At 40.0% G+C, this 25,154-nt stretch overlaps 1 protein-coding gene and 1 pseudogene across 4 annotated transcripts in view; both read right to left on the reverse strand.

Moving 5' to 3' along the window:
* CFAP92 (cilia and flagella associated protein 92 (putative)) overlaps positions 1-25,154 on the reverse strand; it is a 138,079-nt gene that overhangs the window by 64,955 nt on the left and 47,970 nt on the right. For all 3 annotated transcript variants that reach the window (XM_081051101.1, XM_081051100.1, XM_081051099.1), the window contains 2 exons: positions 18,731-18,915; positions 579-1,483 (listed from right to left, as the gene is read on the reverse strand). In XM_081051101.1, coding sequence (XP_080907227.1) covers positions 579-1,483; positions 18,731-18,915 — 1,090 coding nt within the window. The remainder of the gene's footprint in view (positions 1-578; positions 1,484-18,730; positions 18,916-25,154) is intronic.
* On the reverse strand, positions 20,286-23,888 carry LOC308498679 (antizyme inhibitor 1-like; annotated as a pseudogene). Its single transcript has 2 exons — positions 23,210-23,888; positions 20,286-23,057 (listed from the first exon to the last, which is right to left on the reverse strand). The product of its transcript is annotated as an antizyme inhibitor 1-like (transcript).

The following is a 25,154-nucleotide window of genomic DNA, read 5'->3' on the forward strand; positions in this document are numbered from 1 at the left end:
ATTTATCCAAACTAGGATACCTGTGGATCATGAAAGAAAGAGAACAATCATGTCGCCAAAACTAAAGAATAGAAGAACCATGAGGGGCCATTGCTTCAATCCAGAATCAAACACTTTAATTGCCTCTACAAAGTCCCTACTGAGTGCTCCTGAAGGCCTCAAGGGAAGGGGAATTTTCTGTAGCCCAGACAGACCCTCTAGATTAAAAAGAATCAGATATGTAATAGCTGGGAAGTTTGAAATCTATCTCCTTGTGATGTCCACCTTAGGGCCATACAGAACAGTCTGCCCACTGTTAACCAAGTAGGCTCCTCAGAAGTCTGAAGGCAGGACTCATTGTCCTCAACTACCTTTTCTTCTATATATCCTAAAATATTCCCTTCAACTGAAGGCAATCAATTCTTCCTGTTATGAAGTCTAATTACTGAGCCCTATAATGAGCCTTATACTGAATCCCAAGAGGAAATGAAATCAACATATTCCTTTGACAGATTAAGAAAGTGAACCTCAGCTTGGCTTTAAAGATCTCTCTGCTCAGTGCAATCACTTTTACATGAAATGCAAAATAAACCACTTACCGGCTTTGGTGGCTCTCCCACAGCTGCTTCAAACCTTGGTCAGCCAAGCCTTCCAGAATGAGGAGGTGGATCTTCCCATCCAGCAGGTGGAAGCCAGTGAGAACATCCAGGTCCTGCCTTTCCTGGATTTTCACCCGCATTTTAAAGGCTGATAGGATCTGTTGGATGTTCTTGATAGGGTAGGAGTCCAGATCAAGGGCCTTGGCATTGATCATGGTGATATCCTGTAGCAGACTGTATAGGAGGAAGATCTCCCTGGAGTCAAATACAAAAATGATGCAGCCAAACTGGGTCCTTGTGAGGCCTGGATCAGAGGCTTCTGCCCTGGTTTGCAGTGGCACTGCAATGTCCACTCGCAGCTTGAGCAGGGAGTTGGCATCTAGGTAGTTGCCCGTGGGCATTGGGCCATGATGGAGGCCATTGGCAGGGACCTGAAACCCTACAACCTTCTTGCTCCTGCTGACCTGGCCATGTTGAATGGGTTTGGGCTCACAACTGTGGATGGGGACAACTAGGTTCAAGTACTTGTGGCCGAGCAGGAGATCAGAAAAACTGACCTGAGCGACCCCATAAGGGTCCCACGTCTTGTTTTGGGATTCAAAGGGGTTGTTCTCTGTCGTTTTGAGAGAGATGAGGGCCTGGAAGTTGAGGTATGAATCCAGAGGGTCTTCCCCAAACAGGGTGGGCTTCTGGGAATAATCCTCTGACTTGCGGTCCCGGTCATGAACTTCCACCACCATGGGAGGGCCCTCCAGGTATTCCCTCAGGTCACTGGGGTGAATTGCCCCAAGGAAGATGACATTAATGTCCTGAAAGGAGACATGGCTTCCATGAGGCTTCCCTTCAGTCTGGTGAACCGGAGTCTTATGGAACTGGTACTTGCAGTACACAGGAGTGCAGAGCCTCTAGGAGAGAGCAAAGAGATATCAGGGCACTGGGCTGCAGTGGCAGTCACTCTATCTCCCCTCTAAAGGAAGGCTCCCAGTAGAGGAGGCTCAAATAACACCTGTAGCCCTTGCGTTTCCTCATCCACAAAATACTGAGGAGAGAGGCTGCTCTGCAAGGTCATTCCAACCCAGGCCTGGGTGACATATCTGAAAGCACCCAAATGGTGGCTGGCACAAGAAAAGGGCTCAATAAGTATTATTCACTATTTCTTCCTCCCAAACAGTGAGTGCCACGAAGACAGGCCATATGTCTTTTTCATATCTATATTTCTAGCTCTCATCCCGAAGGCTAGGCAAAGAAAATGTGGACAGAAGTAAACCATATTTTCTAGATATACATTTTGGGGGGCAGTTGGCACAGGCTCACCTTTAGCATATTAAGTATCCAAGTAGAAAACTGTGACAAGAGGAAGAAGACTCAGAGGTTTAGGGCTTAAGAGGGCATGGAAAATGAAATGAAAAGGAGGGCAGAGCTGTGTTGAGGCAGAAAACCAGAAATCTTGCATGTTTTAAGTTAACTGTTACACAAGTTTGTGGTCCAAATTCAGATTCCAAATTCAGCATCAAATTTACACTGATGCCGAAAATTTATTTTTAAACACTCCTGGGTTGCTAGCACTCCCAGGTACCTGGAAGAAGTAATTAAGAGACATTTCAGAAAAAAATCCACTTTCAACCTAGGCCTCAAAGAATTCCCACAGAGAAAGTTCGATTGAGGGTGAGAGCACAGTAAAAATCACAAAACACCTAAGGGGAAAAGTACTACTAGCAAAATCAGATGCACAAAGGCATAAGGTATTAGAGTGATCAGATACATAAAACAAATACATTTGTTAGGTCTTAAAATATTTTTCATTATCAAAATCAAATCTATTGGAATTCTATTTACTAGCAACAAATAATTTAAAAATGAAAAAATTTAAACATCACCTACAACAGCACAAAACCTAAAATACCTAAGGGGAAATTAAGTGGAAGATGTATGAGATCTATATACTGATAACTATCAAATAATGCAGACAGAAATTAAAGAAAATCTAGATAGAGAAATATACCATTTTTACGGTCAAAAATACAATTAATTCTAATGAATCATAGACCTAAACATAAAAGCTAAAATTATGCATCTGGAGTTAGCCTTGGAAGGTTGTACGCCTCTAGAAAATTGTCCATTTCTTCCAGATTGTCAAATTTGTTGGCATATAGTTGCTCATAGTAGTTTCTTAAAATTTTTTGTATTTCTGCAGTGTCTGTTGTCATTTCTCTTTCATTTCTGATTTTATTAATTTGGGTCCTCTCCTTTTTTTAATGAGTCTGGCTAAAGGTTTGTCAATTCTATTTATCTTCTCTAAGAACCAACTCTTAGATTCATTGATCTTTTGTATTGTTTGTCAGGTTTCTATTTCATTTATTTCCGCTCTGATCTTTATTATCTCCTTCCTTGTGCTCCCTTTGGGCTTATTTCGCTGTTCTTTTTCCAGATCCCTTAAGTGTGAAGATAAACTGTCAATTAGTAATGTTTCTTGTTTCTTTAGGTAGGACCGCAATGCTATGAATTTCCCTCTTAGGACTGCTTTTAAGGTATCTCATAGATTTTGGGTCGTCGTGTTCTCATTCTCATTTGTCTCGAGATATCTTTTGATTTCTTCCTTGATCTCCTGCTTGACCCATTCATTATTTAGTAATAAGTTGTTCAGCCTCCATGACTTGGTGTGTCTTCCAGTTTTTTCCCTGTAGTTCATTTCTAATTTCATAGCACTATGTCAGAGAAGACAATTGGTATGATTTCAATTTTCTTAAATTTATCAAGACTTGTTTTGTGTCCTAACATATGATCTATCTTGGAAAATGTTCCATGTGCACTTGAGAAGAACGTGTATTCTGCAACATTGGGGTGAAATGCTCTGAAAATATCAATTAAATCCAAGTGGTCCAAAGTATCATTTAAGGCTGTTGTTTCCATATTGATTTTCTGTCTGGAGGACCTGTCCCTTGTTGTCAGAGGTGTGTTGAAGTCCCCTACTATGATAGTGTTGCTGTTGATCTCTGTCTTTATGTCCATCAGTACCTGTTTTATATATTTAGGTGCTCCTATGTTAGGTGCATAGATGTTTACTAGGGTTATGTCCTCTTGTCGGATTGATCCCTTTATTATTATATAGTGCCCATCTTTGTCTTTTAATATGCTCTTCATTTTAAAGTCTATTTTGTCAGATATAAGTATTGCAACTCCAGCTTTTTTCTCACTTCCATTTGCATGAAATATCTTACTCCAACCCTTCACTTTCAGCCTGTGTGTGTCTTTTGATCTGAGGTGAGTCTCTTGTATACAGCATATACAAGGGTCTTGCTTCCTTATCCACTCAGCCACCCTATGTCTCTTGATTGGAGCATTTAATCCGTTTACATTTAAAGTGATTATTGATAGCTACATAGTTATATTTTTAAAATTAGTAGTTAGATTGTTTTTGTCTTTCTTCTATTTACAGAAGTTCTTGCAATGCTGGCTTGGTGCTAATAAATACCTTCAGTTTATTCTTTCCTGGTAGTTCTTTATCTCTCCATCAACTTTAAATGATAGCCTTGCTGGATAAAGCAATCTAGGTTGTAGGCCTTTGTGTTCCATCACTTTGAGTATCTCCTGCCTGGACTTCAATGTTTCTGTAGAAAAGCCATTTGATAGTCTTATGGAAGTTCCCTTGTATGTAACCCTCTGTCTTTCTCTTGCTGCTTTTAGGATTCTCTCTTTGTCTTTAACCTTTGCCATTTTAACTATAATGTGTCTTGCTGTGGACCTGTTTGGGTTTATCCTGGTTGGAACTCTCTGCACTTCCTGGGCTTGTATGTTGGTTTCCTTCATCAGGTTAGGGAAGTTTTCGGACATTATTACTTCAAATATATTCTCAATCCCTTGCTTCCCCTCTTCACCTTCTGGTATTCCTATGATGCGCATGTTGTTGCGATTGATGTTATCCCAGAGGTCTCTTAAACCATCTTCATTGTTTTTTTATTCTTTTTTCTTTCTGTTGTTCTGTTTGGGTGATCTCTGCTAACTTGTCTTCTAAGTCGCTGATTCGATCCTCTGCTTCATCTAACCTGCTGGTAATTCCTTCAAGTGAGTTCTTAATTTCGGTAATTGTGTTCTTTAGTTCTAACTGTTTGTTCTTTATGATTTCTACATCCTTCTTTATGTCGACTCTAAGCTCCTTAAACATTCTTATCATCAGTGTTCTGAACTCTGTCTCTGATTGGTTGGTTACCTCTGCTTCATTTGGTTCCAGTTGTGGAGGTTTCTTCTGTTCTTTTACTTGGGACATGTTTGTTTCCCCATTCTGACTATCTCTCTGTGTTTGCTTTGATGTGTTAGGTAGATCCCCTAGAGTTCTTAGTTCTTGCTGGGTTATCTTATGTAGTATGTGTCCTTTATATTTGACTTGAACTACTTCGTTCTTCTCCTCTGCGTGTGCTCCAAAGGTGACTCTTGTGTTGTGTATATTGTCCTGTTCAAGAAGAACTTTAATTGCTCTTTGCTTGTGAGTAGGTGGGTTTAACTCCTAGGCTGACTAGTTGTGAGATTTGGCTCTGCCCACCGCAGGGTGTTCTGCTGAGTGAGGGTTGACCACTTTATGAGGTTTGGCCTCTATGGGCTCTTGTGCCTGCAGAGAATTCCCTCTGGGTGTGTGACTTGTAGGTCAAACCCGGTAGTACTCTGGTTTGGTCTGGAGTTGGCTTCTGGATATGTTGAATCTTGTGTCTGTTAAGCTGGGCGCTGGTAGGGCAGTTTCAGAATAAAGCAAACCACCAAACACAACAACAACAAAGAAAAAAAATCAATACATTCACATGTGAAAACAACCGACAACCCCCACTCAACACAGGCAAAGATATCAAAGAAATAAAGACAAAACAAAGCAAAACAAAAGAAACAAACAAAAAATAAACAAAAACAAACAAAACAAAAAGAAAAAGAAAAAGAAAAAAGAAACAAAGCAAAGCAAAACATGAAGTAGCCCCAGTCTTGGCTTAAGCCCACCAAGTAATCTCCAGGTTGTCCTCCGCTGTGCCAAAGAGTCCCCTGCCTATTGCGCAGGCAGCGCAGGTCACCTGGTGCCCAGAGTGAATTTTGGACTGTAGATTTAAATGCCAGGGGCTGAGGGGTCTGGATGACAGTTTTTAGAGAGTCAGTGCAGTTTCTGCCCTTGCCTGCACATATACACGCTGAGAGTAGCACCCCCAGCCCTGTGTCCAGTACTCCTTAGACTTAGGACACTTCGTCCATAGGGGGGGGCGCGGCGGGCAGGAGATTTTTGAGCTGCTGAAAGCCAGAAGCTGCCTCTGCCGCCTACTGCTGATCTCAGGGAGTGCCTCCACCGTTGCACTTGCCCCGCCCTAGGCAGGCCAGAAAGGGTAGGGGCTGGGGATGGAGGAGTCTTCTCTCTCCCAGGCCAGCCGTGTCACACTCCTCCCGCAGGCCCGAAAAGGTGGTGGCTGGGGGTGGAGGAGTCTCCTCTCTCCTCGTCCAGTGAAAATCCCACTCCTCCCAGCCTCTTCCGTGGGTCAGAGCTGGCTGCCAATCTTCCCAGAGCCTGAGAACTGAGTCTCCTCTGTAATCTGACACTACTCCTCAGTTCAGGGGTCAGTTTAAGTCTCTGAAAGGGTGGGGGTAGGATTGGAAGGGGGGGAGGGGCCCAGGTATGGAGTCTATGTTCTTTGTCTGCCCTAGGGCCCACCAGCTGCCCGCCCCGACAGGAGATCAGCCGTGGGACGCAGGGAAAGAGCCCACCTCCTGGCTTTTGTGTTCTCTGTTCTGACCTGGGCTCCCGCACAACAGCACACTGCAGGGCCATGGCTCTACCGTGGAGGGGGGTGAAAGCGGCGTGTTTCCTCTCACCCTCCTCTCTCCCCCGCTGGCCCAATTAGCGCACACCTAAGCAAACCTTCCACGAGTCTCTTAGCTGTTCTCCTGGCTTCTGTGCTCTCCGTTCCGCCCTGGACTCCCGTGTGTCTCTGGAGCTGCGGGTGCTGCCATGCTGCCATTGTTGTCGGCGCGCTGCCGGGCCGCGACTTTACTGGGGGAGTGCGCGTCTCCACCAGGGGAGTGAGTGTCTCCAGTTCACGCCCCTCTCTCCTCCCCCGCTCGCCCAACTAACGTACCCATAAGCAAACCTTCCACAAGTCTCTTAGCTGTTCTCCTGGCTCTTGTGTTCTCCGTTCCGCCGTGGGACCTGAGCATCCCTGGAGTTGCGGGCGCTGCGGGGCAGCGGCTCCGCCGTGGAGGGGAGAGTGCGCGTTTCCACTTCGCTGTCCTGCCTCTTCCCCTGCTGGCAATTAGCACACACCTTCAAGTAATTCTTCCACCAGATGTTTTGTTTTAACAGTGTTTGCCTCTTCAGAATTTCTGTTTGGTTCTTTTTTATAGTTTGAATTTCTTTGGTAAAGTTCTCCTTTTGTTAATTCATTTTATTTTGATGTCATTTAACTTCTTTTCTGAATTTTCTTGTATCTTAATGAATTTTTTCATAACTGCAATCTTGAATTTTCTGTCACTTAAATCAGTCTTCCGTGTCTTTATTTTCTGGAAAATTTTCATTTTCTTTCTGAACTCTTTTGTTGATTATTCATAGTTTGATGGATTATTTCTCTGCCTGGGCATTTGTGGGAATGAAAAATAATTTTTTTTATTTTTATTTTTTTGGAGTATTTGACTTAGCTGTTTAGCAGGTTGATAAGTAAATGTCTTTCTTTTGTTTTCCAGTAGGTGGTGCTGATGCACAAGTTTTTGTTTTCTTTTACTTGTACTGGGGCTTCTTACTTTTGGGGCAGTGTTGCCTTGGCTGTGGAAAATTCCTCATACTCCTTGTGATGTGGGTGACCTCTTTAAGACCCACTTGCCTTGGTCTCAGGGCATCAACCCCATGGCGGGATGTGGTGGGCTATGGGTCTCCTGGCCTGTCTGTTCTTGGCACTGCCTTCCTGGACCACTGTGATGGGTGAGAGAGGGGGGATCGGGGGCACAGGTTCACACATCTGCAGCTTTGTTCTTTCCAGTGGGTTCAGCTGCAGTGTGTTCAGATCACTTAGATTGGAAAGTTGTTGCTGCTCTTTTGCAATCTGCCACATGAGCATTTGACTACTAGGTACGCCACAGAATGGAGGTGGGTTCCCATATCTGTGGTTTTTTCTGGTGACAGCAGTTTGTAGAATGCTGCCACCCTTTGCACCATTTCCCTGCCCATGCCTCTGAGATCAGTCTCAATGTGCACTGGCAACCCAGGCGTCATTGTCGCTTCTGCACTGCTGGTCTGGTCTGCTCAGTGGGGTCTGCACCCCTAACCCTTCACTGCTATCACATGGTGACATGGTGAGTGCCAGATTGCATCTGTGACTCCTGTCTCTGTCCTTCCCCAATCCCATCTCCCATGATCAATCCAATCTGTCAACCTTCAGATGTTTCAAAGCATGGATCCCTCAGCCGTGTTTATGTGTTGAGCAAGGAATCCTTTGTTGAATTATAGTTGTTGAAATTGTTGTAACTTCAATGGGAGTGATGTGGAGGTCCTCTCATGGTGCCATGCTGCTAACATCTGGTAGTGCTTTTTCTTCATAAATGTCTTGACCACAGAGAAGACCTTTCTTGTTTTCCTCCGTTATTATGAATTCAGACTCCACCATTTACAAACCATGTCTTTGGGCAAATCTTGGCCCTCTCTGTGCTTCCATGTGCTTCTCTATCAAATAGGGTAGAGATAAAGCTGCCTGGCTGGTATGATGACTTGTGAAAACACTGGCAACACCTTGGTTGCCCATCTAGCTACCTGGACAGAAGTGGCATTCAAACGAGAGGCTGTCTTTGAGTAGACACCAAACGATCCATCCCTAGCTCTACGTCTTGCAGGCCTGAGATATCCACAACCTCTTTTGCTGATTGAACTTATACAAAGGAGAAGGGTATTCACTGGTCTAAGTGCTAAAATCATGTCCTCATCCAGATGAGGAGGGGCTGCCACAGAACCCTCCACTCCAAACACAGCCAGAGCAGTTAGGCTCTGGAAGCCATGCTTCCAGTCCGCGACAGGAAGGAGCCAGCTGCAAAGGACATTGACATTACTATCTTCATCAGGGTCCCCTTGGCTACCTACTCCAAAGGGGAAAGGCACAGGCTATGAATATCTCAACTCTGCTACTAACGAGTTGTGTGATCTCAGGCCAGTCACTTAATGTTGTAAGCATCAGTTTCCTCATCTGTAAAATGAAGGCAGCAGTATCTACAATATTACTAACTGGACTGAGAGAGTATCTGACACAGTGTCTTACACTAGAGAGTACTGCAGGCAGTGCTTCTTTTCCCTCTTTTGGGTACTGTTATTACACTGGCACTAGGCTAATTACCTGTTCATTTGTTCTCACATTTGACTTATGTTCACTTAGCTTCTGTTCTGTGCCAGGCCCTGGGATGGGCACTGGAGATGCTGACATGGTGAAACTTGTCTAGGAGTGACTCCTAGTCAAGTGAGGATATAAGCTAAAAATCAGGTCATGATGTGTTAAGTGGCAGATTGAGCACAAACATCTAATTTCATTCCTGGCCTTAACTCCACCTAAACTAATGGGAATTAAAAAAAGAAAAAAGACATATCATGTAAGGACAAGGAGAAGAGGACTGAAGACAACATGAATGTTAGAGCAACAATGGGTGAGTGCTAACAGACTCAGCACAGTTGAGAAAGCCAAATTCCAAGCATGAAATGTAAAAGTTGAAAACAAACCAGATTTGCTCTGCAAAACCCTCAAAGTGTTCAGGAAGTGGTAGAACCCAGTACAGGTATCCCCATTTTTTTGAAAGTTCGCTGTATGCCACTTCACTTTTATGAAAGATGTACAGAAGTACCTGTTTTTGCTAACCAAAAGATATCTGAAGAAGATTTTCACTTTTATCAAAAAAGGCAAAAGGTGAAAATAGCATTCAGCGTTTATTTTTCAGGGAGCCGTTACAGAGGCAGCGTGCACCCTGAGCAGCAAGAGTAGCCTTACCAGCTCTTTCCCCAGGAACTACACTCAGTTTCTCGGCATCAAGCCACCATAGCAGTGAACTCTCTGACATTCTGCTTTATCTCTATTTATTTGATGCATCCATTAGCAAAGTGTGTCCTACGGTAATTGCTTCTTTGCTTTCTACCATTTTGGCTTATGAAAGGTTTCATGGGATGCTGTACTTTTGGATAATGAAGTAAACCTGTATCTCTGGAGCTGGGGTCACAGGGAAAGGCTATATGTAGTAAGGAAAACTGGGTGCAAGTCCCTTGAGAAGCAATCCGATCCATAAGTGCCCTCCCCCACTACTTCAAAGAAGTCTATTAGATTGTTCTCTAATCAAACTGAAAATGAAGGGTCCTAAATGAAAGCTTCAAAATACTGACGAAAGAAAGAAAAGAAAACCTAAATAAATAGAGATACTGAATTCAAGGACTGCATTCAGATTCAACACAGTAAAGATGTCAATTCTCCCCAAACTGATCTGTGGATTTAATGTAAAACCAATCAAAATCCCAGAACATTTTTGGAGATACAAACTGATTCTAAAATTTATATGGAAGACCAAAGAAACTGGAATCATTCTGAAAAAGAATAAAGTTGCATGAATCGCTCCACACATTTTTTTAAGACTTAATACAAAGCTACCATAATCTAAACAGTGTAGTATTGCTGGAAGGGTGGACATATAGATTAATGGATCAGAACCCAAAACCCAGAAATAAGACTTACACAAGTACAGCAAATGAATTTGTTGGAGGTACAAAGGAAATTCAATGAAAAAAAGTCTTTTCAGCAAATGATGTTGGAACAATTAAACAGATAAAAATAAAATGAACCTCAACCTAAACCTCTAACATTATATAAAAATTGATCATAGGTAATGGGAGAGAAGGTGAAGGGATTAGAAAGTACAAATTAGTAGTCACAATATAGTCACAGAGATATGAAATACAGTATGGGGAATATAATCAATAATGTTGTAGGGAGCCAGATGGGCACTGGACTTATTCAGGGGGATCACTTCATAGACTGTGTAGATGCCTGGCCAATATGATGTACATCAGAAGCTGAAGCAGAATAATAATGAATGTCAAATACACAAATTCGCATGCACACGCGCACGCACACACACAAGTTTGTGAACTCATTCCAGAAAAAGTGCTACATACCTCATTGCTGAATATCATTATGGTCACCTTCGAAGTACTCACCTTGAGAAGCTATGCACCAACGCCAGCGCCTAGTCCACTCTTCAAAGCAATTTTGGAACTCTTTTTCTGGAATGGCCAGCAGAGTTGTCATCATATTACCCTTGATGTCCTGAATGTCATCAAAATGTCTTCCTTTCAATATTTCCTTTATCTCTGGGTAAAGAAAGAAGTCACTGGGGACCAGATAAGGTGAGTGGGGAGGGTGTTCCAATACAGTTATTTGTTTAGTGGCTAAAAACTCCCTCACAAGACAGTGCCTGTGAGCTGGTGCGTTGTCGTTGGTGAAAAGTTCAGGTCATTTTTCATCTAACTTTTTCACACAGCCTTTTCAGCACTTCCAAATAGTAAACTTGGTTAACTGTTTGTCCAGTTGATACAAATTCATAATGAATAATCTCTCTAATATCAAAAAAGGTAAGCTACATCGTTTTGACTCTCATTTGGACTGATGAACTTTTTTGGTCGTGGAGAATTGGTTGACTTCCAATGTGCACTATGACACTTTGTTTCAGGGTGGTATTGGTACACCCACGTTTCATCACTGGGGATAACACGGCCCAAACATCATCTTGCCTCTCCAAAAGGTCTTGGCAAACTTCAACACACTCCTTTGCTTTTGTTCATCGGTGAGCTCCTTCAGGGCCATGTTTGCACACACCTTTCTCATGCCAAGAGTTTCAGTTAAGATTTCCCTAACTGTTTCTCTAATGTTTACTTGGTGTGCTATGTTTCTCACAGTCAGCCGATGATTTTGAAGCACAATTCAATGAATTTTTGTAATGTTTTCATCAGCTCGGTACTGGCTGCCCTGATCTCTTTTCATCAGTGACTCATTCTCGAAAAACGTTTAATCCATTTGTACACTCCCATTTTCTTGATGGCATTATCCCCATAAACTTGGACTAACATGTCCCTGATTCCACTTCCAAGTTTAACAAGAAATGTAATGTTTGTTCACTGCTCTAATTCAAGCTCAGACATTCTCGCAACAGCACAAAAACACACAGCAATAATGAATGCCATTCAGTAAGACACCGCCACATGTCAACACAAATACAGCTGTGAGACAGTGATATACCAAGATGATGAAACCTTACCGAGCTGTTTGTACAGTGCTGCCAATACAGGCGCACAATGGCAAGTTCATGAACTTAATTGTCATACCTTATATACGTATATGTGTGTATGTGTGTGTGTGTATATATATATATGTATATACACACACATATACATACATGCAAACATATATATATATATATACCTCGCCACAGGATGTAGAGTACAGTATAGGGTAGATAGTCAAGGGTATTGTAACAGCTATACAAGGTCTGACAATTTTGCAAACTTGTTGCAGTGATGTTGCTAACCTTTTTTGATATTAGAGGGATTATTCATTATGAATTTGTACCAACTGGACAAACAGTTAACCAAGTTTACTATTTGGAAGTGCTGAAAAGGCTGCATGAAAAAGTTAGATGAAAATGACCTGAACTTTTCGCCAACAATTCATGGCTCTTGCATCACGACAATGCACCAGATCACACAGCACTGTCTGTGAGTGAGTTTTTAGCCACTAAACAAATAACAGTATTGGAACACCCTTCCTACTAACCTGATCTGGCTTCCAATGACTTCTTTCTTTACCTAAAGATAAAGGAAATATTGAAAGGAAAATATTTTGATCACATTCAGGACATCAAGGGTAATACGATGACAGCTCTGATGGCCATTCCAGAAAAAGAGTTCCAAAATTGCTTTGAAGGGTGGACTAGGCGCTGGCATCAGTGCATAGCTTCCCAAGGGGAGTACTTCGAAGGTGACAATAGTGATATTCAGCAATGAAGTATGTAACACTTTTTCTAGGATGAATTTGTGAACTTAATTGTCAGACCTCTTCTATGATGTTAGAGGGGTACTAAATTGGGGGGATTATTACTTTGTGAAGGATGTAAATGTCTAACTATTGCATTGTTTTGTATACCTGAAACTAATAAAAATAAATTTAAAAAATGATCATAGATCTAAATATAAAATGTAAAACTATAAACATATAGAAGAAAACAAGGAAGAAAATCTTTGTGACCTGGGGTTAGGAAGAGTTCTTTGATGAGACAAATACACAATCCATAAAAGAAATGAACAGTGTAATTTGGACTTTATCAAAATTAAAAACTTTTGATCTGCAATAGACATTGTTAAGAGAATGAAAGGTAAACTACAGACTGGGAGAAAATATTCGTAAATAATATATCCAACACAACACTTATATCCAGAATATATTTTTAAAAATTTCCCAAACTCAGCAATAAGTAAACAAACAACCCAACTGAAAATTGGGCAAAATTTTGAACAGACACTTCACCAAAGAAGGTATAAAATAACAAATAAGCACATGAAGGGATGTTTCACATCATTATCTATCAGGGAAATGCAAATTAAAACCATGATGAAATAACACCACATACTTATTAGAACAGCTAAAATTAAAAATAAAATACTGACTATACTGAGTCCTGGAGAGAATGAGCAACTTGAACCCTCACGCACTGCTGGTAAAAATGCAAAATGACACAGCCACTCTGGGAAATGGTTTGGCATGTTCTCATGGAGTCAAACATACACCTATATAGTCCTGCAATCTCATTTGTGGGCATTTATCCTAAATAACTGAAAACTTATGTTCAAAGAAAAATACACACAGAGATGTTTATAGCAGGTCTATTCATAACTGCAAAAACTAAAGGCAACCCAAACGTCCTCAGTGGGTGAGTGCATAGGAAAACTATGGGGTACCCTTGCAATAAAGGAATGAGTTCTTGATAGATGCAACTGTTTGGAAGAATCTCAAGGCACTATGCTGAGTGAAAGAGGCTGTACATATGTTACACGCTGAAACAGTGGTTAGTACTGTGTGATGGTAGTGTGTAACCCATTTACACGACATTCTTCAAAATGTAAAACCATAGTGATGGAGAGCACATCAGTGTTTGCTGGGGGTATAGGTTGGTGGGAAATGTGGTCACAAAGGCCTAGTGCAAAGGAGTTTTGGAGTGACATAACTGTTTTGTATTCTAATTATAGTGCTAAAAACACTGATCTATACATGATTTAAAATTGATATAACTGTACACCAAAAGAAAATAGTTGATTTTACTATAGGATACTTGTACCCCTTTGGATTTTGCTTTAAAATATTAAAAAACCGGAGGGTCTCTGGAATGGGGCACAATTGGGGGCATCTGGTCTGTACATAAAGCAGATGAATTAGGTGGCCAAATGCTCCCTGACAAGTCAATGCAGACCCCCAGGGCTTTTCCTTCACTTGGGTACCAGACCCACCCTCCAGGCAGGCAATTGAGAAAGACCTATAGATACTGACCTTGGGTTTCCCTACCAGCAGCCCACCTGGATCGCCCCATAATAAAGCTCAGAACTGACAAGCCTCCTATGCATCCTGAACTTGCCTTTTAGATCCCTGCTCCTAACTATGAGCACTGAGCCCACGGATTAAGAGACACGTGAAGAGAACTTGTGACATGGAAGATAGAGGCAAAACAAACAGAAAAATCAACTCGAGGAAGGACAGACTACACAAATGATGGCAGTAATCCATGACGCAGAGATATGCTGTTTCAGAGGCCCCCAAATCACCCTTAAATCCAGTGATTCTCTAGGAGGCTTTGCATATAGTCATACTTATCACTATACTTTATTACAACAAGAGGAGACCAAGAAAAATCAGCAAAAGGAAAATGCACGTGAGGAAAAGTACAGAGGAAAGCAGGCATGAGTTTCCAATGTCCCCTTCCTGTAGAGTCCCAGGATATGCTTAGATCCTCCACAACATATTGTGACAACTTGGGTGACATGTTGTCCTGGGAGGATGCTTATTGGATCTTAGTGCCCAGGGTTTCTATTGGTCCTGGTTATGTAGGCTCCCTGTGCCTAAAATATATCAAAATTTTAGATTCCCCAAAGGAAAACAGGTGTTCAGCATAAACCATATTGTTTGTATAAACAGTTTAGGCAATGAGCCACTCTTACCAGGGAATGATGGGAACCCTCTTGAAATACAAGTTCCCAGATACCAAGGGCTAACCTTACAACAGGCCATTTTAAGGATAATATTCTCAGGCTTGCTATGTTAAGTTTTTTGCACATATGCTATAAAAATGAACAACCAGGGAAGAGAAAGCAACAAAATAGAGGAACAGTTCAGGAAATTCAGCATCTAAGTAATAGGAATTCCAAAATGAAAGAGAAAAATGAGGAAATAATGAATGAAATAAATCAAGACAATTTCCCAGAACTGAAGGACATGAGTTTCTGAGGTTGCAAGGGCTCGCTGAGTCCCCCAGAAATCAAAGGATAAAAATATGTCTACAGATTTCCTATTCTAGGTCAAGATAAAATACACACTTTTTCCTATTTCTCCTGCTAAGTACAGATATTTAAAACATTGGACTTTATCTATAAAACAAATATAAGAAAGTTTTGAAATGTGGAGAAAAGGCACCTTGGGACCCGTGGGATCTGAGGAACAAAATGTGGTGACTTCTCAGGGGTTTCTATTTCCTATATTCTGTATTAGGTGCCAGAGAAGCCCAGAAATGCTAACGTGAGCAGGCAGGAAAAACTCTGTGGGAAACCGTGCTGAAGTGCTAGCAGGTGTTGTTTTGTGAAATGTTGAACCTTTGACTTCCTTGAGTGGTTTGTGCTCCCAGCAAGGCAAAACTTGCTACTTTGAGAACACAGAACCAGACAAGGTCAGGAAGTGTGGAGCTGGCCAAAAAACAAGCCCTTGTGTATTACCTTCATTGTAACTACTAGATTACAGACAGTTCTGTTACTTTTGGAGGCCCAGAGTATATAAGCTGCAAAAATAAACTTGGGCTGAGGCATTCTACTTAGAACTGCAGCAGTCTACTTAGAATTGCCTGCCCTCCCGATACCATCTTTGTCTCTCTTCTTTTTTCTCAATCCTCACTCCCCACTTCAGGGACTGTTCCTCTCTTCGGCAGGCACCGACAAAACTCCAATAAAAGCCTTCTCTTTCCAGCTAAAGGACAAGAAATGGGGCAGCCTTGCAAGCCAGGAAGATTTTAGACAAGTAACTGCTCTATCCCAGGCAAGCACCATAAAGAAAACCTGGCCCTACCCAATTTCATAAACAAAGGTCAAATCGGGAAGCTACAATTCCACCCTTGACAGGCTGTTCCAAGGTGCCCTTTGCAATCCTCCTCACATGGGTAGCATCAGAAAAGACCAAGTTGGCAGTCAGGATTTTCATCCCTGTCCAGCAGTACTGAGGAATCAGGAGAGTCTGAATTGAAAGCCAAAACCTTTCACCATCATCCAGTAGTAATGAGACTTCCCTACCACCGTGGTGTCAGTGAAGGTAACGTGAGGAGTAGGAATGAGGCATCCCTCCCCCCAGAGTATAACTGCCAAGTGGGGAACCTCTGGACTTCCACCTCCATCTGGCAGGAATCAGATGGCATTCCCCTTTCTCCACTGGTAGGGTGTCAAAGGAGGTCTGCTAAAACAGAATATTTAAATAATATCTCACAACTGAATACCCAATGTATCCAAGATGTAATTTGAAAACCACTTATTATACCAAATGCTTAAAAAAACAAAGAACTGTCAACCCCAAATTCTATATCAGGTGAAACTATTCTTTAGGAATGAAGGAGAAATAAAGACTTCCTCAGACAAAGAAAAACTAGGAGAATCTGTCATCAGTGATCTACCATAAAAGAATGACTAAAGAAAAGTTCTTGAAACAGAAAGGAAATGATTAAAAAAAAAATCTCAGAATATCAAGAAGGAAGAACAACAAATAGAGCAAAGCACTGGGAAAATACAATATACTTTCCTTCTCCTCTTGAGTTTTCTAAATTATGTTTGACAGTTGAAGCAAAATGTACAACATCATCTGATGTGGTTCTCAGTCTATGTAAAGAAATTATTTAAGACAATTATAAATGAGGAAGGTAAAAGGATTTAAAGGAGGGAAAGATTTCTACACTTCACTCAAAATGGTAAAATGTCAACATCAGTAGATTGTGATATATATGCATAACATAATTCCTAGAGTAACTACTAAAAATCTGTATAAAGAGATACACTCAAAAATACTATAGATAAATAAAAGTAGAATTCTAAAAAATGTTCAAATAACAGGGAGGCAAGTAAAAGAAAACAGAGAAACAAAAAACAGAGGGAACAGATAGAAAACAGAAATTAAAATGGCAGACTTAAGCTCTAATATACCAATAATTACTCTAAATATAAATGGTCTAAAAAATACCAAGTGAATAAGAAAATGACTGAACTAAATGCAAGGGTATTATGTTGAATAGGAAAAGGAGGCCAATATTAAAAATATGTGACATACTGGATGTTTCCATTTATATGATTGTATTCATTTCCTAGGGCTGCCATAATAAAGTACTAAACTGAGTGGCTTAGAACAATAGAAATGTATTGTCTCACAGTTCTGGAGGCTAAAGTGAAAAATCAAGGTGTCAGTAGGGCCATGCTTCCTGTGAAGATGCTAAGGAAGGATCCTTCCTTGTCTGTTCCAGCTTCTGGTAGCCCCAGACATTTCTTGGCTTTTGACAGCATAGCTCCACTCTTCACATGGCATTCTCCCTCTGTTTCTTCGCATAGTCTTCTCTCCGTATATGTCTGTCTCTATGTCAAAATTTCCCTTTTTTTTTTTATAAGGACACCAGTCATATTGTATTCAGGCCCATTGTAATAACCTAATTTTAACTTGATTACCTCTGTTAAGACCCTATTTCAAAATAAGGTCACATTCTGAGGTACTGGTGGTTAGGAGTTCAACATATGTTTTTGAGGGAATACAATTCATCCTTTAACAATAACATTTTAAAATGCACAAAAGCATAAAGTTGGACAACAAATTAGTGGTTAGGGATGGTGGGAGGTTAGGAGGTGGTTGTGACTATATAGGGGTAGCATAAGAGAGATCTTTGTGGTGATGGAATAGTTTTGTATCTCGAGTGACATGACAGTTACATAAATCTACACATGTGATAAAATGGCATAGAAGTATACACACATATTGGACCGATATCAGTATCTTGATTTGGATATTGTTCTATAGTTATATATGATATTACCACTGGAGAAAACTGGGTGAAAAGTACATGGGATCTCTCTGTACTACTTTTTGCAACTTTCTGTGAATCTATATTTCAACATAAAAGTATAATATATGGTTGCACCCACACTAAGACACATAATTAAACAGTTTCAGAAGACAAAATTAAGATTCTACAAGTTTTGATAGAAGTAAAAAATATACAAAGCACATACAAAGATTCAACATGAAACATAAAAAGATAATGGAATAATGCCTTTAGTACTCTGAAGGAAAATTATTTTTAACCTAGAATTCTATACCCAGCCAAGCTAGCAATCAAGTGTAAGGGTAGAATAAAGATATTTCAGACACATGATATCTCAAAAGAAATATCTCCCATTAATTTATATTTTCTCAAGAAGCTACAAGATGTGCTCTAGCAAAACCAGAGAACAAACAAATCAAGAGGAAGACATAGAATCTAGGAGACAGGGATCACACCAGGAGAGGGAAACTGGAACTCCCAAAAAGACAGCAGTTGGTTCAAAAAATAGCTGGTTCGAAATAACTGAGCCTCTAGGTGACCAGTACTGCTGTAACAAGGAAGTCTAGGGACTCCTTCTGAAGGAAGGATCACTACTTCCTGTAGTGTAATGGGGAAACCTCAAGACTTGGTAGCTCTTAATCCCAGGACATTAATCTCTTGCTGTGAAATCCTAAATAGTGAAATGAGGATGATTATTATACATCTCATGTAGGGCCAGTGGAGGGGATAAAGATGACACATAATGGGGAGTTGGCTGGGAAAAAGGAGCCCTCAAATCAGTTTGCCTGGCTCATTCTTACCTCTAGTTCATGGATGGGCACAGGTTGTGATGGAAGACAGGAAACACATTTGATCCTTATGGTCAGGGGGTTTAAATCCTGCTTTTGCTCCTCAGTCATGATAGGTACTTCTGTTTTTAAAGTCAAATAACAATCTAAAATGTTGGCAGACCTCCCACTGCCACGACTGACGATAGTTTGCCATCCTGGAGGGAGGGATACATATAGCATTAGACCATTACTCATGACAGTCCCAAGACAAGCACAGAGGGATCAAGCAATCTGAGATGAGCCAATGATAAAATTATAACAACAAAAAAGAAAACTTAAAAATAAAAAACATGGGAAACAGTTATAGGCAGCATGTTATACACCAGTTTCTCAAATTGAGGTTCCATAAATTCTATAATATAATTTTTGTGATTTAACCTTGATGATCATCTTGTAATATTAGCAGTTCCTGAATCATCTAAAGGATAAAATACGGAATACAGATGGTTGAGTGCCACCCCAAAACAGTCAGATTACTTGATCTAGGTATAGCCTTCATGTTGGGGTTTTCAAAAGCTCCCCAGGTGATTCAGAACCACCACCCTAGACTTGTCCAGTACAGTACTTACTGACTGTATGTGACTACTTAAATTTTAATTTTAATTCAAATTAAATACACTCTAAAATGCAGTTTCTTCTTTTCATGAGTCACATTTCTCTTTTTTTTAAATTGTGAATAAATCCCTTTATTTTTTATTTTAAAGTTTATTGGGGTGACAATTGTTAGTAAAATTACATAGATTTCAGGCGTACAATTCTGTATTACATCATCTATATATCTCATTGTGTGATCACCACCCAGAGTCAGTTCTCCTTCCATCACCATTATTTGATCCCCCATACCCTCATCTACCAATCCCTTTCCCCCTTACCCTCTGATAACCACGAAACTATTGTCTGTGTCTATGAGTTTTTGTTTCTCATTTGTTTGTCTTGCTCTTTTGTTGTTTTTGGTTTATATATCACATATCAGTGAAATCATATCGTTCTCTGCTTCTTCTGTCTGACTTATTTCACTTACCATTATACTCTCAAAATCCATCCATGTTGTCACAAATGGTCCTATTTCATCTTTTCTTACTGCCGAATAGTATTCCATTATGGATATATACCACAACTTCTTTATCCATTCATCTATTGAAGGACATTTTGGTTGTTTCCATGTCTTGGCCACCGTAAACAAAGCTGCAATGAACATTGGAGCACACGTGTCTTTATGTATAAATGTTTTCAGATTTTTTCAGCAGATACCCAGGAGAGGGATTGCTGGGTCATATGGTAATTCTATTCGTAATTTTTTGAGGAACCTCCACACTGCCTTCCATAGCGGCTGCACCAGTTGCATTCCCACCAACAGTGTATGAGGGTTCCTTTTTCTCCACAGCCTCTCCAACACTTGTTACTATTTGTCTTGTTGATGGTAGCCATTCTGACTGGGGTGAGGTGATATCTCATTGTGGTTTTTATTTGCATTTCTCTGATGATTAGTGATGTTAAGCATTTTTTCACATGTCTATTTGCCATTTGTATGTTCTTTTGGGAGAAATGTCTCTTCAGGTCGTCTGCCCATTTTTCAATTGGGTTGTTTGTCTTTTTGTTGTTGAGTTGCATGAGTTCCTTGTGTACTTTGGATATTAGCTCTTTATCAGAGGCACTGCAAAAATCTTCTATTCAGGTGGTTGCTTCTTTATTTTGTCAATGGTTTCCTTTGCTGTGCAGAAGCTTTTAAGTTTCATATACTCCGATTGGAAGAAGAATTTTATTTTAGCTTTTACTTCCCTTGCTTTTGGAGTCAAATTCATAAAATGTTATTTGAACCCAAGGTCCATAGTTTAGTAACTATGTTTTTTCTATGCAGTTTATTGTTTCAGGTCTTATGCTTAAGTCTTTGGTCCATTTTGAATTAATTTTGGTACATGGTGACAGATAGCAGTCCAGTTTCACTCTTTTGCACGTGGCTATCCAATTCTGCCAGCACCATTTATTTAGAAAAGAAGAGGCTGTCTTTTCTCTATTGTATGTTTTCTGCTTCTTTGTCAAACATTATCTGTCCATATTTATGTGGTTTTATTTCTGGGTTCTCAATTCTATTCCATTGGTCTATGTGTCTGTTGTTCTGCCAATCCCATGCTGTTTTGATTATTGTAGCCCTGTAGTACAAGCTAAAGTCAGGGAGTGCGATACCTCCAGCATTGTTCTTTTTTCTTAAGATTGCTTTGGCTATTCGGTGTCGTTTATGGTTCCAAACCAATCTGATGATTTTTTGTTCTACTGCTTTAAAAAATGCCATTGGGATTTTGATGCGGATTCCATTAAATCTGTATATTGCTCTGGGTAATATGGCCATTTTAACTATGTTGATTCTTCCAATCCATGAGCATGGAATGTCTTTCCATTTCTTTGTGTCTTCTTCAATTTCTTTTAAAAATGTCTTGTAGTTTTCAACATATAGGTTTTCCACATCCTTGGTTAAGTTTGTTTTTTTTTATGATTCAAAGATTTACTAAGGTACTCTATGCATTCTTATCTATACAAAAACACCTATCATTACAATTGGTTTATTGCAGATTAACATTTTTGGTGTTAAAATTGTTAAACATCATGCTTACTGCACATCAACTCTCCAGGATGCACCGGAACTTCACAATGATTTATCAAATACTTTATTTAAATTACCAATTAAATAACTGAAAAATGTACTCAGCCAACTAAACTTAAATGGGCTATAAAGGAAAATAACTTTCAAAACAGTCCATGTACACATCTATTTCAAAACTACCTTTGCTAGCTAGCCCCTTTCCCAGTTTTAGCCTGAAAACACAGTAAAATCTACACAAATTTTTATTGCAATCATACAAGGGTTACATTAGGTCAAATACAACAAATACTATGATGCAATTTTACATTTATTAAACTACAGTTCAAAGCACAAATTTACACTTTCTAAATACACTAAACGTATCTAATGAATTCACACTGGTCTTCCACTGACATTTGATATATCTGGGTGAAAGACATTAATTTTACAAGACTTTCAAACATGAATCCTTAGTATAAAAACTGTGTACTTGTATGTAAACGATTTAATGGGGAACCCAATTAATGGGCTTCCATCTCCACTAAGTCATCTATTTTGTTGCATATTTTATTTTAAACGCTTAAGGGGCGGGACAACCTATTAAGTTTAAATCTTGATACATTACCTAAATCTCCTAATTACCCCCAATGAATTATAGATGAAAGCTGATTTTGTCTGGTCCCAAATAGCTATTACTAATAGTTTGTTTCAGAGAATTGACAGAATAAGATTGTTAGAATATTTTCCACACTGGAATGTAGACCAGACAAGCTTAACCTGCAACTTCAGATCTAAAGAAGTGTTAATGCCTGCTTAAGCTTCAGTGGAAAAGCTTTCTCCTTGGCTCAGCTGAATGCAAGAAGGCACAAAGAAGAAGTTCTTCATCACTGAGTCTGAAGTAATACCAGCATCTTGCATCTCATACCAATCATTGAATGACATCATGTAGTAAATAGCTGGCCTCTGAAAATCATTAAAAGCAGATGGTTCATGGAAAAAATCTGCTCCCATGTTATCAAAGATAAGCCAATTTCCCACATTCAGCTCAGGCAGAAGACAGTTTTCCACAATTTGATCAAGCTCATCACAGGATGGACCCCAAAGGCTGCCTGTAAACAGAGGCTCATCTTCCTTGTATTTCTTGTGAACCTCTGGAATGGCATTTAAGTCCTCAGATAGTTTACTTGCAAAAGAACCATAAAAACCATCATTCATATAATACACAAAGACTGGTTCATCACTTCCGGTTTTTTCTACTCCAGAGGAAAATTTATCATTTTCAACAACTTTCTTTGCAATGACATTAACTGCAAGTGTAAATGCAGAAGACATGTAATAACTTCCAGGTTATGAAATTATCTTAATGCCAGATCCTTCAGGAAAGTAGACATCCAACAAAGGGCTGATAATGTGATTAACCTCTTCCAATTGAAACTCAGTTCCTGTGAAACCTCCACCAATGTCTAACACGTTCATTGTGAAGCCAAATTCTTCAGCCATGTCAAACACACATCGAGCATCAGACAGAGCATGTACACATACTTGAGATTTACACATACTTTGCAAGCACTTGAAATATGAAATTTAACCCCAATAATTTGGACATCAAGTTCCTTTGCACATTCCAAAACATGCCTACAGTTCTTCAGGGTAGTGCCAAACTTCATGTTACCCTCTTCGCCTCCAATATTATCTTCTGTTGCAATATATAATAAGACCCTAAGAGAAGGGGAAGATGATTGGGACAGAGTTGGTTTATATCATCATCAGCACATGTGAAGCCTGAAGATTGTAGGAAGTGTGTTGATTATGTTGCCAGTGCTCCCAAATCCAGCAACGGATGAATCAAGTGAACCTAATGAAAAACAATTTTGGCATTTAGATGATTATGTGCAATTTTCTTCAGTTCTACTTACTATCACATGTCATCATTTTCATTCCAACTTTTGCTGCATACCTTGCAAGCTGAGATGCTTGCAAGGACTTATATAAATGATGTTTTCTAGAGATACACCCAATTCTTGCACTAAAGCCATTTCAGTTTTACTGAAGCAAGCAAATCCAGTTCCAAGAGCTGCCAAAATCTCAAGTACAGCTGGAGTGGAGATGCATTTTACCGTGTAGAATGGCTTTATTTGAGCCACTACGTTCTGCCATTGACTGTGTTTCTTCACAATCTTTCCAAGATCTCCCACAAAAAATGCATTTTTCCCTGTCAGGGTATGTTCATAAACATAGTTATCAATAACATTTCCAAGGTTTATTCCTTCATCCAACAGGCCAATGAAGTAGTTTGCATCATCAATAAATCCTTTCATCTCAGCCGTATTCCACAAAGCCGAAAGTCATAAACCAGGAAAAACAAGAGAAGGGCCACCAAGCCTTATGTCTGGGTCCTTAGAATATGCAACAAAATGGACAAGTTAGGAGATGGAACCCCCCTATCATCAGCTAGGTTCCCAAGGGGGCTCAGCGTTGCAGTCGAACTGCTCTCTGTACAGCACTACTCCTAGGCCCTCTGGGTAGTTGTACACTTGGTCAGAAAGTTCGCCGTGATATAATGGCCCAAAGAGTCAGGTAAAGCATCTTCTCTTTTTCGGCGGAATTTTTAAAGAGGGATGTGGTTACCTTGAGCAGAAATACCCAAGGTGGCCTGGGCCATAAGCTGCAGGGACGACGTAGGGGGGAAAGCGAGGCACCATCACCGAAGGAGAGAAATAGAACAGCGTGGATATAAGAAGGTGAGGACTGGGAGGGCAGAGGATTTGGCCTTGTCACACTGCAGAGCAAAAGAGCGAGAAAGACTGAAAAGAAGCCGAGAAACCGAAAAAAAGGAAACACTGCAGTGGAGCAGTGTGTGTGTCCACAGAGTGTGTCCACATCCTTGGTTAAGCTTATTCCTAGGTATTTTATTATTTTTGCTGCAATTGCAAAAGGAATTGTTTTTCTGTATTTCTTTATCTGAGATTTCATTGTTAATATATAGCAATACAATGGACTTTTGTATGTTGATTTTGCAGCCGGCAACTTTACTGTATTCGTTGGTTTTTTCTAACAGCTTTTTGGTGGAGTCTTTAGGGTTTTCTATATATAGCATCATGTCATCTGCAAAGACTGACAATTTAACTTCTTCATTCGCAATTTGGATGTCTTTTATTTCTTTCTCTTGCCTGACTGCTCTGGAAAGGACTTCAGACAAGATGTTGAAAAGCAGAAGTAATAGGGGACAGCCCTGTCGTGTTCTGAACGTAGAGCAAAGGGCTTCAGTTTTTCAAATTAATTATGAGATTAGCTGAGGGTTTGTCATATATGGCCTTTATTATGTTACGGTATTTTCCTTCTATACCTATTTTATTAACTGTTTTTATCATAAACGGATGTTGTATCTTGTCAAATGATTTTTCTGCATCAATTAATAGAATCATATGATTTTTGTCCTTTATTTTGTTTATGTGAAGTATCACATTGATGGATTTGGGGATGTTGAACCATCCTTATGTTCTGGGGATGAACCCCACTTGGTCGTGATGAATAATCTTTGTAATGCATTGTTGTATTCGATTTGCTAGAATTTTGTTTAGGATTTTTGCATCTGTATTCATCAGAGATATTGGTCTGCAGTTTTCTTTTTTTGTGTTGTCCTTACCAGGTTTTGGTATCAGGATAATGCTGGCCTCATAAAATGAGTCAGGGAGTACTGACTCTTCTTCAATTTTTTGGAAGAGTTTGAGCAGCATTGGTATTAGATCCTCTTTGAAGGTTTGGTAGAATTCACTAGTGAAGCCATCTGGTCCTGGACTTTTGCTTTTGGGAAGG

Source organism: Rhinolophus hipposideros, assembly GCF_964194185.1.
Source record: "Rhinolophus hipposideros genome assembly, chromosome: 1".
Lineage (NCBI taxonomy): Eukaryota > Metazoa > Chordata > Mammalia > Chiroptera > Rhinolophidae > Rhinolophus > Rhinolophus hipposideros.